The 11,732-nt window shown below is 69.5% G+C and overlaps 6 protein-coding genes across 6 annotated transcripts; 2 read left to right on the top strand and 4 right to left on the bottom strand.

The window, feature by feature from the left end:
* Positions 1–70: 70 nt before the first annotated feature.
* Positions 71–2,137, top strand: MICPUN_58412 (predicted protein; the record flags this gene model as incomplete). Its single annotated transcript, XM_002502378.1, has 1 exon — positions 71–2,137. The coding sequence occupies one exon, from the start codon at positions 71–73 to the stop codon at positions 2,075–2,077; it is 2,007 nt and encodes a 668-aa protein (XP_002502424.1). The 3' UTR covers positions 2,078–2,137.
* On the bottom strand, positions 2,102–3,749 carry MICPUN_58411 (predicted protein; the record flags this gene model as incomplete). The annotated part of the gene is made up of 2 exons (XM_002501997.1): positions 2,102–3,392; positions 3,623–3,749. 2 exons carry the CDS (start codon positions 3,747–3,749, stop codon positions 2,155–2,157), a joined length of 1,365 nt encoding a protein of 454 aa, XP_002502043.1. The 3' UTR covers positions 2,102–2,154.
* A 195-nt stretch (positions 3,750–3,944) lies between these two features.
* Positions 3,945–5,168, bottom strand: MICPUN_94166 (mitochondrial carrier family; the record flags this gene model as incomplete). Its single annotated transcript, XM_002501996.1, has 3 exons — positions 3,945–4,209; positions 4,282–4,718; positions 4,812–5,168. The coding sequence occupies 3 exons, from the start codon at positions 5,166–5,168 to the stop codon at positions 4,032–4,034; spliced, it is 972 nt and encodes a 323-aa protein (XP_002502042.1). The 3' UTR covers positions 3,945–4,031.
* A 798-nt stretch (positions 5,169–5,966) lies between these two features.
* MICPUN_100403 (predicted protein) lies at positions 5,967–6,362 on the top strand (the record flags this gene model as incomplete). Its single annotated transcript, XM_002502377.1, has 1 exon — positions 5,967–6,362. One exon carries the CDS (start codon positions 5,967–5,969, stop codon positions 6,360–6,362), a length of 396 nt encoding a protein of 131 aa, XP_002502423.1.
* A 111-nt stretch (positions 6,363–6,473) lies between these two features.
* Positions 6,474–7,094, bottom strand: ICMT (protein-s-isoprenylcysteine o-methyltransferase; the record flags this gene model as incomplete). The annotated part of the gene is made up of 1 exon (XM_002501995.1): positions 6,474–7,094. One exon carries the CDS (start codon positions 7,092–7,094, stop codon positions 6,474–6,476), a length of 621 nt encoding a protein of 206 aa, XP_002502041.1.
* A 158-nt stretch (positions 7,095–7,252) lies between these two features.
* Positions 7,253–11,698, bottom strand: MICPUN_58407 (predicted protein; the record flags this gene model as incomplete). Its single annotated transcript, XM_002501994.1, has 1 exon — positions 7,253–11,698. The coding sequence occupies one exon, from the start codon at positions 11,696–11,698 to the stop codon at positions 7,253–7,255; it is 4,446 nt and encodes a 1,481-aa protein (XP_002502040.1).
* Between the last annotated feature and the right edge of the window lie 34 nt (positions 11,699–11,732).

Below are 11,732 nucleotides of genomic sequence, written 5' to 3'. Positions count from 1 at the left end.
CGACCGGAAGCTCTCGCACGCACGCGCGGCCTCCGACGCCCCGCATCGCGCACCTCCCCCGGGCGCCGCCATGGCCGACGCGTCCAACGGCGGCGACGAGTTCAACAGGCACGACGGCGGCGGCGTCAGCATCCTCGGCGTCGACGGCCGGCGTTACACCGTCGACGAGAGCACCGCGTCCTACTTCTACGAGATCGAGGCGCTGCTCCAGACGGACCCGGAGACCCCCGAGCAGGTCGAGGAGCGGACGATCCTGGCGGGCAACGCCCTCGAGGAGGCGGTCGGGTACGAGATGGCGCTGAGCATGGATGCGCGTTGCAGCCGCATCGTCGAGAAGTTGCTGACCGCCGCGGGCGACGACGACCTGGTGCGGTTCCTCGCCGGCATCACCAAGGAGGCGACCGACTTTTACGTCCTGTGCAAGAGCCTCTTCGGCTCGCGCGTCGCCGAGCACGCCCTCGGATGCGTCGCCGCGAAGGTTGGCAAGACGCCGTCCGAGGAGCTCCTCGGCAAACTGGAGCCGCCGCTGAGAGCCGTGGCCGACGGGATCGTCGCCGAGGCGGTGAACTGCGCGTACGATCCCCGGGTGTCCCCGGTGGCGCGCAAGTTCCTCAGCGTCCTGAGCGGCCGCGAGTGCGCCCCAGTCGCCAAGGCTGGCGGCCTCGCGGGTAAGCTCAAGGGCGGAACCAGCAAGGCTGGAGCCTTTGCCGACTCGGGCATCGGCCAACCGGACCGGCACAGGTTCGACGACGAGCTCAAGGCGTTCGCCGACGCGATGCTCGCGGCGCTGGAACCGGAGCTGTGGAACCTCACCGAGGACGCCTGCGGCAGCGCGTTCCTCCAGGCGATGCTCAACGCCCACCAGGGGGACGCCGCCGCGCTCAACTGGATCGTGCCGGGTTTTTTGGGATGCGCGCCGGCGGCGGGGACGCCGGAGGGGGAGCTCCTGGCGGACGCGGACGAGAAGGACGTCAGGCAACTGATGGACAGTCGCGCGGGTTCGCACCTGTTCGAGGCTATCCTGCGCGCGGCGCCGCCCAAGCTGCTGAACGAGATCTTTCGCAGGTTTTTCCGCGGGAAGCTTCGAGCGCTGTCGTCGCATCCCAGCGCGAATTTCGTGCTCCAGGCGTTTTTGGGCGCGACGGGAGACGCCGATCACGTCGCGACGGCGCTGATGGAGCTCGGGCAGGACTTCGGGTCCCTCATGCGCGAGAGGCGCGCGGGGGTCGTCGCCGCGATCCTCGCCGCGTGCGCCCGAACGCGCTCCGGCGAGCGCGACGCCGCCAAGTCCCTGGCCAGGGGATTAACCGCGAAGATGCCGGCGAGGAAGGAGGGTCGATCGCAGCTCGCGCCCGCGCTGCTGTGGATGAACCAGCACAGCGGCGCCGGCGGCGGGAGGTGCGACGTGCTGGGCGCCGCGATGCTGCAGACGATCCTCAAGTTCCCACCGGACGCGATTCCCCAGTTTATCGAGTCGGTGGCTTCGATGACTTCGGGCGAGGCGGTGAGCGCGGCGTGCGATCCCGGCGGGTCCCGCGCCCTCGAGGCGTTCCTGGGCTCCCACGCGCACAGGCCGCGGGACAAGAAGGACGTCGTCCAGTCCCTGAGCGGGGATTGGGCCAAGCTGGCGACGAGCGCGTGCGGGAGTCACGTCTTGGAGGCTGCGTACGGCGCGGCGGATCAGCGAACGCGGGAGAACATCGTGTCGGCGATGTCGCGGGCAGAGTCGCAGATCCAGGGCACGCGGCACGGGCCGCACTTGCTCCGCAGGCTCGGGGTGAGCCAGTTTCGGGCGGACCCGGAGCAGTGGAACAAGCGCGCGAAGCAGGCGGAGGATGTCAAGGCGGATTTCGCGAGGGAGTTTGGGATGGAGGAGGAGGAGGAGGAGGACAACCGGGGGGCTAAGAAGCGTAAAACGGAGGATTTCGCGCGAGAGGAGCACGCAGACGAGGGGGAAGCAAAGGAGGACGAGGAGGACGAGGAGGCCCCGAAGGAGAAAAAGGCCAAGAAGGAGAAGAAGGAGAAAAAGGAGAAAAAGGCCAAGAAGGAGAAGAAGGAGAAAAAGGAGAAAAGGTAGCCGTTCGGCGTGGCACGCGTTCTTGCTGGTCAACGCAGTGATGATAAAAATTTCTTGAGGAATCCTCGCACCCGTGTTTAATCCTCGGAGAAGGCGGCGGACATGTCCTTGGTGGACATCTCACCCCCGCTCTTTCCGTCACCCCCGATGAACGCCGGGTCGTACAGGGTTTTCATGTTACCCATGACCAGGTTGCTGTAGTCCTCCCGTTCCAGCAGGTTGCACTGCGCGTACTGCATCATCAGGTGGTCCACGAGGACGAGGGCAACCATGCTCTCCACCATGGGCACCGCCCTGGGCACGACGCAGGGATCGTGCCTGCCCTTCGCCTTGAGCTCGACGTCCACGCCGTCCCTGTTCACGGTGTTCTGAGGCTGGGTGATGGTGCTCGTTGGCTTGAACGCAATCTTGAGCTCGACAATCTCGCCGTTGGAGATCCCGCCCTGGATCCCGCCGCTGCGGTTGGTCCTGGTGCGAATACCCGTCTTCGGGTCCATGTAAAACTCGTCGTTGTGCTCGCTACCCGTGGTGTTCACGCCCTCAAACCCGCTGCCAATCTCGAAACCCTTCGTCGCGGGCAGCGAGAGCATCGCCTTGGCGAGGTCCGCCTCGAGCTTGTCAAACACCGGAGCGCCCAGGCCCCGGGGGCAACCCCTCACGACGCAGGTGACGACTCCACCGCACGAGTCGCCCTTCACGCGCACCTTATCGATCGCCTCGATCATGCGCTCCGCGCTCGCGGCGTCCGGGCATCGCGCGATGTTCGCCTCCACGTCGTCCATGGTGAACGTCTCGTGGTCCACCCCGGTCGCGACGACGTCCTTCACTTGCGACACGTACGCGAGAATCTCGGTTCCGGCGATTTGCTTGAGGATCTTCTTGGCGATGGCGCCCGCGGCGACGCGCCCGATCGTCTCGCGCGCGGATGAACGCCCGCCGCCGGCGATGGCGCGCACCCCGTACTTCATGTCGTAGGTGGCATCCGCGTGGGACGGTCGGTAAGCCACCGCGATCTCGCCGTAATCTTGCGATCGGTGATCCTTGTTGCGGACGAGGACGGCGATGGGGGTGCCGAGGGTGATCCCGTCGAGGCCGACGCCGGAGAGGATCTCGCAGGAGTCCTCCTCGTTGCGCGGGGTGGTGATGCGGGACTGCCCGGGTCGGCGTCGGTCGAGCTCGAACTGGAGCTCCTCGCGCGTGAGCTCGAGCTTCGGGGGAACGCCGTCTACGACGCAGCCGACGCCGCCGCCGTGGGACTCGCCGAAGGTGGTGACGCGGAACATGCGGCCGAAGGAGCTGCCCATGGCGCGCACGCCTGGGTCGGGTGAACGGGGGGGGAAGGGATTCCGGTCAGCGCGGGCTGCTTGAGGGTGTAGGGTTGAAATTATCTCGGCCGGTTGGTTGCGGAACACGTCGCCCGCGCGACGACGGGGCCGATCGGAGGAGGCGCGGAGCGAACGGTCGGGCGCAACGGACGCGGAGGCATTCGCGCGCGTCGTGGATGCGCGCGCGACTCTGGGCGACGGTCCGGGCGCGTTCACTCACTCATTCCGCGGCGCTGGGACGCGACCGGGCGCGGCGCCAGGCGAAGTGCGGCGGCGCCACGATGGCGACGGCGAAGGGAGGCGGGGCCCGCGACGGGGGCGCCCGCGACGGCGGTGACTGACGCCATCGTGACGTGAGGGTGTGCGCGCGAGGCGAAAGGTGGCGGGGGCGTCGAGAGAGCGCCGCTCGCGGAGGCGTGCCGCTCACGGAGGCGCGCGCACGGTGTCAATCGCGCTGCGTCACCCAAAGCTCCTCGAGATCACCCTCCAAAACTGGATCGCGCGGAGATGGACGATGCCGGAACCGAGACAACTCACCCCGATGCGTGTGACCTAACCGTAAACACATACGCATTATTGCTAATTAGCGTTGGCGTTTAAAAACCTTCAGTTCCCCCGCCCGTCTCTTCTCACAGCGTGTCGAGGCCGGCCATCGACCGAAACTTCTCGAGCGCCACGAACGTGATCACCGTCTGGGGCCCCAGGCGCAGGTAGTTGGCACCCCAACCCCGCATCAGCCCGCGCGGTCCGTCCCTCCGCCAAACCGCGACGAACGCATCCGCCGCCCCCGCCAGCCCCGGCCGAAACCTCCCAGGTGCCTTCGAACGTCCCCCCCCGCCCCCCGGTGACTCACCCCCCGGTGACTCACCGCCCGGTGACGCGTCCATGTACAGCTGCGTCTTGATCATGTCCACCGGGTTCGTCGCCGTGGTGGTGACCGCACCCGCGAGCATCGACGCGACGAAGTGGACAGTGACGCCGTCGCTCAGCCCGGTCCATCGCGTCACGACGCGCTTGACCTCGTCGTACGTGGCGCACTGCGACGCGGTGAGCACCGCGGAGCGCGTCATGCTCATGGCGCTGCCCCGCCACAGTCCGGCGACGCCCTTCTCGTTGATGACGGCGCGCATGACCTGATACGGACCGACTCGCGCCCCCCCACCCGGCGGCCCCTCGCCGCGTCCCCTCGCTCGCTCGTCGGCCATGAGCCTGGTCTTGACGAGCTCGGTCGGGTTGAGGAGCGCGGCGGCGAAGGCGCCGGACGCGCATCCCGCGACGACCTTGGTGGACATCGAGCCCCCGCCGCCACGCTCGCGCTCGCGGGACCCGGGTGGGGATCCGTCGGCGTCGTCGGCGAGCCCGCGGCGCCCCGCCGACGTACGGGGCCCCGCCGAAGGTGACGAATCGACGAGGACGGTGATGGGGCGGTAGAGCCCGAGCCTGAGGCCGCCGTAGCACACCGCGCGGATCAACGACGGGGTGAGGCCCTTCCACAGCGCGAGCGGACCCTCGTGTCGCACCAGCGACGCGAACGCGTCCGCCATCCCCGTCGGTCGAGCTCGCGGCTGAGCGCCGTTCCCCAACCCCCCGATCCCGGGCGTCGTCGCTCCGTCCATCACCTGCAGCCGGACCTTGAGGACGTCGAGCGGGTTGGTGCACGCCGTGGCGCACGCGACGGACGCGCCGCTCACGGCGATGGGCAGACCCACGTGTCGCCACGCGCGCGTTGGGTCGGGACCCGTCGCCCACGACCCGTGCGCCGCCATCGCGCTCCCGCTCGTCGAACCGCGATCTGACAACGACACGACACGTGGGTTGTTGTTATTTGACGGTATCCGATCCCCTGCGCCGTCCGAGTAACGCGCGCGCGGTTCCTCGCCATGACGGCGACGACGGCGACGCAGCTGGCGACGCTTGCGGCGGCGGCGCATCGCGTCGCCCCGAGCGTACCCCGTCGCCCCCGCGCCCCCGCGTCCTTTCGACGACCGCGGCGCACCCCTCGCGCGGCGTCGTCCTCATCCGCGCGCGCTCGAGACGGATCCGAGCTCGACGCCCCTCCGGTTCCGCGTCGCGCCGTCCTCATCGCCGCCGCCGCCGCCGCCGCCGCCGCGTCCACGGCGCCCTCCCCGCGCGCCGTCGCATCCCCCGCGTCCACCCCCGCGGACGTCACCGTCGTCGTCGCCAAGGACGGACGATCCCCCGACGGGATCGAGGGGCGCGCGTACGCGTCAATCTCGGACGCCGTCGCCGCCGCGTTGGACGCCGCCGCCGCGCTCGGTAAGGTTAACATCGCGTGCGTGCGCATCGCCCCGGGCACCTACGCCGAGCGCGTCGTCGTCCCGGCCTTCGCCGCCCAGTGCGACGCCCTTCGCATCGAGCCCCTCGAAGGAAACGACGCCTCGTCCGTCACCGTCGAGCACTTCACGTCCGTTCCCTACGAAGCCGTCTTCGAAGCCGCGCCAAACGCGAGAGGCCTCGTTTTGAACAACCTGACGATCCGTCACGGCAGTAAGAGCGTGGCGAACAACTACGCCGTCTTCGCGAACGTCGGGTCGGGGGTGACGATGCGCGGCTGCGACGTTCGATCGGACACCGGCTCGGGCGTCGCGGCGGAGGGCGCACAGCTGGACGTCGAAGACTGCGTCGTCTCCAACTGCAAGACGCACGGCGTGGCGGTGTACGGGGATTTGTTCGGGAGCGGCGGGTTCGGTCGCGTCGTCGAGTGCGAGATACGCGACAACGGCGAGGACGGGGTGCTGGTGCGGGGCGGCGCCGTCGCGGAGGTTGCGGGAAACGAGGTCTTTGACAACGGGAGGTTCGGGGTTGAGCTGGTGGACGTCGGCGCCGGCTGCGTGGTGGTGGACAACGCGGTGGGCGTCGGACGGAAGGGGAGGCGGGGGGTGGTCGTGGACGACGCCGTCGCCGACGTGGAGGTGTCCGGCAATCGCGAGAGACTGTGAGAGACGGGCTCGTTATCGTAGACGTCGTCCGGGTTCCGGGTTCCGACTAAAAGTACACTCGTCCCTTAATAATCAACTCCGTCTCGGGAACCCTCGGCGGCCGCTGGGCGGCTAGGGTATGCCCGGTATCCAGGTCCGCGTCCTCGCCGCGTACGCCTCGTACTCCCCGGGGAACATGCGGCGTAAAAGCCCCTCCTCGAAGGGTATCCGCGTCGCGAAGAACCTCCACGAGGCCACCGCGAATCCAACGGCGCAGATTGGATTCATCAGCATGACCTGCGTCCCCACCGACCACGTCAGCCACCCGAGGTAGCCCGGGTGCCTGCACCACGCGTACACCCCGTGCGATACCACCCTGTGCGTCGGCCGCCGCGAGAACTGAATCTGGTGCGTGAAGTTGTGGCGCGCGGTGATCTGGGCCGCCTTGCGCAGCGCGTCGCCCCAGACGACCATCGCGAGACCTATCCGCGCGATCCACCGGAGGGCCCCGAGGTCTCCGCGCTTGAACCCCGGGAACAGCGCGAGCTCCACGAAATACTCGACGCATCCGGCGGACATCGCGACGACGTACTGCCTGGACAGGAGCCAGCTGTCGCGGCTCAGCGTCTCGCGGTTGAACGCCCACGCGATGCCGTACTCCGAGAGGTGATAGAAGCACAGCGCGGAGACGAACGCGCGAAACTGCCACGGGAACGCCGCGACCAGAGCGCTCGCCGCCGCGAGAGGATCCATGAGATCCAACGCGCCGAGAACGCCGGCTCCGGACGACGTCGCGGGTGCGCCACGAGGACTGAGAGCCGAACGGCGCTAAGAATGCCCTACTAGTGCTGCGTTTGTCAATTCGTCAAACGGGACGATGCGAATGCTCTTCTAAAAGAAGCACGCAGTACTCACGCGAAGTGGTCCCGGAGCACCCACTGCGCCGTCCCCGCGCCTTTCTCCAGCCTCGCGGCCTGTTTGAGAAGCCTCCGAAACAGTCCCTTGTCCCTCACCGCGTGACCGAACGCGTCGACGATGAGCCCCGTGGGAGCCGCGCCCCCCGGCCGGTCCCGCAGAAAACGACAGATGTCGTCGAGGATCTTCTCCGCGTCGGCTCGAGTCGCGCCGCCGCCCGCGTCGCCGTCCGACTCGTCGTCCGTGACCGAACCGCCGTCCCCGTCGGTGCCCGGGGAGACCCCGCGCGCCATCGCCGTCACCGTCCCGGCGGCGGCGTCCCTCTCGCGGATCCGCTGCAGCAAAGTCTGCGAACCCATCCCGCCGCGGCTGGCGCCGACGATGCCGGCTCCGATGCCGGCTCCTCCCACTCCCCCGCCGCCCCCCCCGCCGCCCCCCAGCGGCGCGCGCCCGAACCTCCCACCCCCCGACCCGGGGGGCGCACCCGCGGCTCCCGATCGCCCCGTCCACGTCGGCACCGCCACGTTGGCTCTCCCCCGCGACGACGCCCGCACCGCCTCCGCCGCCGCCCTCGCCGTTCGCTCGGCGGCGACGCGCGCGTGATGCCCCGACGTGACGTGGTCCCTCCCGCCCCCCGCCGCCCCCATGATGGCGTCGTGGTTCATGGCGCCGCGGATCGTCCCCGCCGCCCCACTCCCACCGTCTCCGCCCCCGCCGAAGAGCGACCGCATGATGGCCGCGTCGCCCCCGTCCCTCGCCGCCGCCCCGGATCCGCCGCCCCCGTCCCGGTTGTTTGAACCGACCAACCGGTCCCGCTCCATCCTGAATCGGGAGGGACCCCCCGGGACGGACCCACCCGGGGCCACGCCGTTGGGCACGAGGTCCGGGTCCCCCGCGCCCCATCCCCCGGCCTCGGGTGCCGACTTTTCGGTGCCGACTTTGCCGTCTTCGCCGGCTGCGTCGGAGCGAAAGTCGTCGGCGTCGGACTCGGAACCGGCGACGTCGGCGGCGCGAATCTCCGCCTCGACCTCGGTGAAGAGCTCCGCGGTCTCGATGGCGTCCTCCTTGCCCGGCTTCGTGTTTGCGTTGTCCTCCTCCCACGTGAACAGGTCCGCGAGGTCCTTCGCCTTGAAGAACCGCCGCTGCTTCGGGTCCTTCAGGACCTTCGACGTGAGAAACTCCTTGTAGATTTGCCGGTGGTAGACTTTTTCCTCGATTGTCCCCGCCGTGATGAGTCGGTACACGGTGACCTCCTTCGTCTGCCCGATTCGCCACGCGCGCTCGCGAGCCTGGGCGTCCGTGCTCGGATTCCAGTCCGGATCGTAGAGGAGCACCCGGTCCGCGCCCGTCAGGTTGACCCCGAGACCCCCCACCTTCGTGGTGAGGAGAAACACGAAGACGTCGTCGTCGCCGTTGAACTCGTCGATGAGTCGCATGCGGTGACTCACCGGGGTCGTCCCGTCCATTCGCCTGTACGTGTACCCGGCCCTCGCGATCGCCGCCTCGAGGATGTCCAGCATCTGCTGCGTCTGGCTGAACAGGAGGCACCTGTGCCCCTGCTCGCGCCACAGCCCCAGGACCTTCTCCGTGACGAGGAGCTTCCCGCTTCGCTCAGCCTCCCCGTACTTCTCCGAGTGAGCTTGGGTGGTGCGCTCGAGAAGGTCGGGGTGATTGACAATCTTCCGCAGGACGTCGATCCCCCCCAGCGCCTCCCTTCGTCCCTCCAGTATCTCCTCGACGTCCCTGGAGTGTATGTATGACCTGTACGCCTCGCGTTGCTCGCCGGTCATTGGACAGAACAGCACCTGCTCCGTCTTCTTTGGCAGGTTTATGTTGACATCTGCCTTCATCCGGCGAAGGAGGTACGGAGAGATCAGGTCCTTGAGCATCGTCGCGCAGCGGTACGCGGTCACCACCTGCTGCTGCGACGCGTTAGAGTACCCGCCGAGCTGGATCGGCACCGCGAATTGCGCCTGGAACACCGGCAGCGTCCCGAGCTTACCGGGAAAGCAAAAGTCAAAGAGACTCCAGAGCTCCGACAGGCGGTTCTGAATCGGCGCGCCCGTCATGATCAGCCGGTGCACCGTCTGCAGCTGCTTGGCGCATATGGTGACGTCGGCGTCGGGGTTTCGAATCTTGTGCCCCTCGTCCAACACCGCGTACCCCCACCGCACGCTCAGCACGTGATCCCGCATCAAGCGAAGGTGCTCGTACGTGGTCAGCAGGACGCCCTTCGCGTCGGCTACGCAATCGCGCAGCAGCTTGAGCCGGGCCGACTTTTTGTTTCCGCGAGCGTCCGCGAGGGCGCTCTGCGACACCGCAGACTCGTGCAGGATCACCGGGCGGAGCGCCGGTGCCCACGCACGGAGCTCCCGCCTCCACTGCCGGAGCATCGTCGCCGGGCAGACCACCAGGGTGGGGCGGTACAGCCCGCTCCGCTCCAGCGCGCACAGAAACGCCGACACCTGCACGGTTTTCCCGAGGCCCATCTCGTCGCCGATGATCCCGCCCGCGCGCTGGCAGTGGAGCTCCCAGAGCCACTTGATGGACGTGCGCTGGTGCTCGAGGAGCCGGGCGTACGTCCCCGAGGGGATGCGAAGGCCCCCGTCGAAGATGATGTCCTCCTCCTCCTCCTCCTCGTCGTCGTCGTCATCGTCCTCCTCGGCCGGCTGGCGGGGGTGTCGGCGGGGCGCGCGCCGGGATCTCGGGGCGCGCGCCGGGGGCTCCTCACCCTCGCCCTCTCCCCCCGCGTCCTCGTCGCCCTCGGTCTCCTCCTCCTCCTCAACCTCGTCATCGTCATCGTCGTCGGCGTCGGCGTCGTCGTCGTCGTCGGCGTATTCGGACTCGCTGCCATCGCCGAACGCCTCCCCGTCCGCCTCCGCCGCCGCCGCCCGCCCGGCGTTCCTCGCGGCGACCCGCGCCGCGCGCCGCGGCGGCGGCGGCGCCGCGGACGGACGACGCGCATCGACCCCCAAAGAAGAGGGCTCGGTCTTCACCCGGGGGCCACGTCCGCGTTTGGGCGCCGGGGGTTGGGGGTCGGCGGCGGAAACGGGGGCGGGTCGTCGGCGTCGGCGCCGATTGGACGTCACCGCAATCTCCCGCACGAACTGCACGTCGTCGTCGTCGTCGTAACGGTCGTAACGGTCGTCCGCCGGGGGCCTGGGCGTCTCGCACAGCTCGCACGCATCCCTTTCGCCGGGGTTGGCGAACGTGCACGCGGGACACGGCCACCGAGGGAGGGAGCGGGGCGCCGATTCCGGGTCAACCTTTGGGACGATGAAATCCCCGTCGCCGTCCTCCTCCTCCTCCTCCTCCGCCCCCTCCTCTTCCTCCGCCGTCTCCGAGTCCCCCTCGTCGGAGTCTTCCTCGTCGCTGCTGTACGCCGCGTCCCTCTGGCGCCGGCGTCGACGGGTTTTGCCCCCGCTTTTGTTCGTACCGCGCGACCCGCCCGCCCCGCCCCCCTCCCGCTCCGCCGCGGCTCTCCGCCACTCCCTCCTCTTCGCCGCCACCTTGGCGTCCAGCCCGGGCGCGGCGTGCCGCCTCGGTCGCCTGCCGAACTCCCTCGCCTCCGGGCGCTGCTTGGGGACGGCGTCGCCTTCGAGGAGTTTCGTGGCGCCGCGGCCGGCTTTCCACGCGGACATCGACGCGACGTGCGCATCCGCCGCGGCGTCGTCGTTGGCTCGCCTCTCGAAGCCGGCGAGCGCGTCGAACGGGGTGATGACGCCGGTGCGGATGAGGCGCTCGCGCTCGGTCTCGCCGATGTCCCCCCGGGCGCTGTTACCGTTACCGGCGGTTCGACCCTCGAGGGTGTCCATGAGCGCGTCGAAGTCGTCGTCCTCGCGAACGACGACGGCCGCGGGGGCTCGGCGGGCTCGGCGTCTACCGGCGGTTTCGGTGGGTTGGTCGCTTTTTCCGGATGTGTTGGTGTCGATGCCGGGAGTTGGGGACTTTGGAGCCCCGGGGCTGGCGCGCGCGCGCTCGCTCGCCTCGGCGACGGCGTTCTCCTCCGCCTCTCGGAGGTTCGCGTCGAGCGCGTCGCGCTTGTCGGCGAGGCCCTGGACCCGGCGCTCGCCCACGGCGATCTGCAGCGCGGCGTCGACGGGGGCGTCGCCGTCGAGGGTGCGTCGCCGAACCTCGTCGAGGGCATCGCGCACCGCCGCGAGCTCCCTCTCGAGGCGCTCGGACTCGTCGCGAAGGCGCGCGAGCGTTCGTGCCGCGGGCCCGTCGCCCGGCCCGCGCTCGGCCGCCCCCGCGCCGCCCCCGTCACCGCCGATCGAGACGGCGTCGACGTGCCCGTCGACCCGCCCGGGGTCGCCGCCGCGCCGGGCGTCTTCGCGCGCCGCCGCGGCCGCCGCGGCGTCGCGGATCACGTCCCGCGCGAGCTCACGCTCCCCTCTGGCGGTGACGCCGAGCCCCCGGAGGAGCTCGTCGTCCCCGGCCATCGCCCCGACCCCCGCGCTACCCGCCTAATGACGC

The sequence above is a fragment of the Micromonas commoda genome, chromosome 5 (genome assembly GCF_000090985.2).
Source record: "Micromonas commoda chromosome 5, complete sequence".
NCBI lineage: Eukaryota > Viridiplantae > Chlorophyta > Mamiellophyceae > Mamiellales > Mamiellaceae > Micromonas > Micromonas commoda.
Note: the sequence above shows the minus strand (reverse complement) of the source record. Positions and strands in the feature narration are given on the sequence as shown.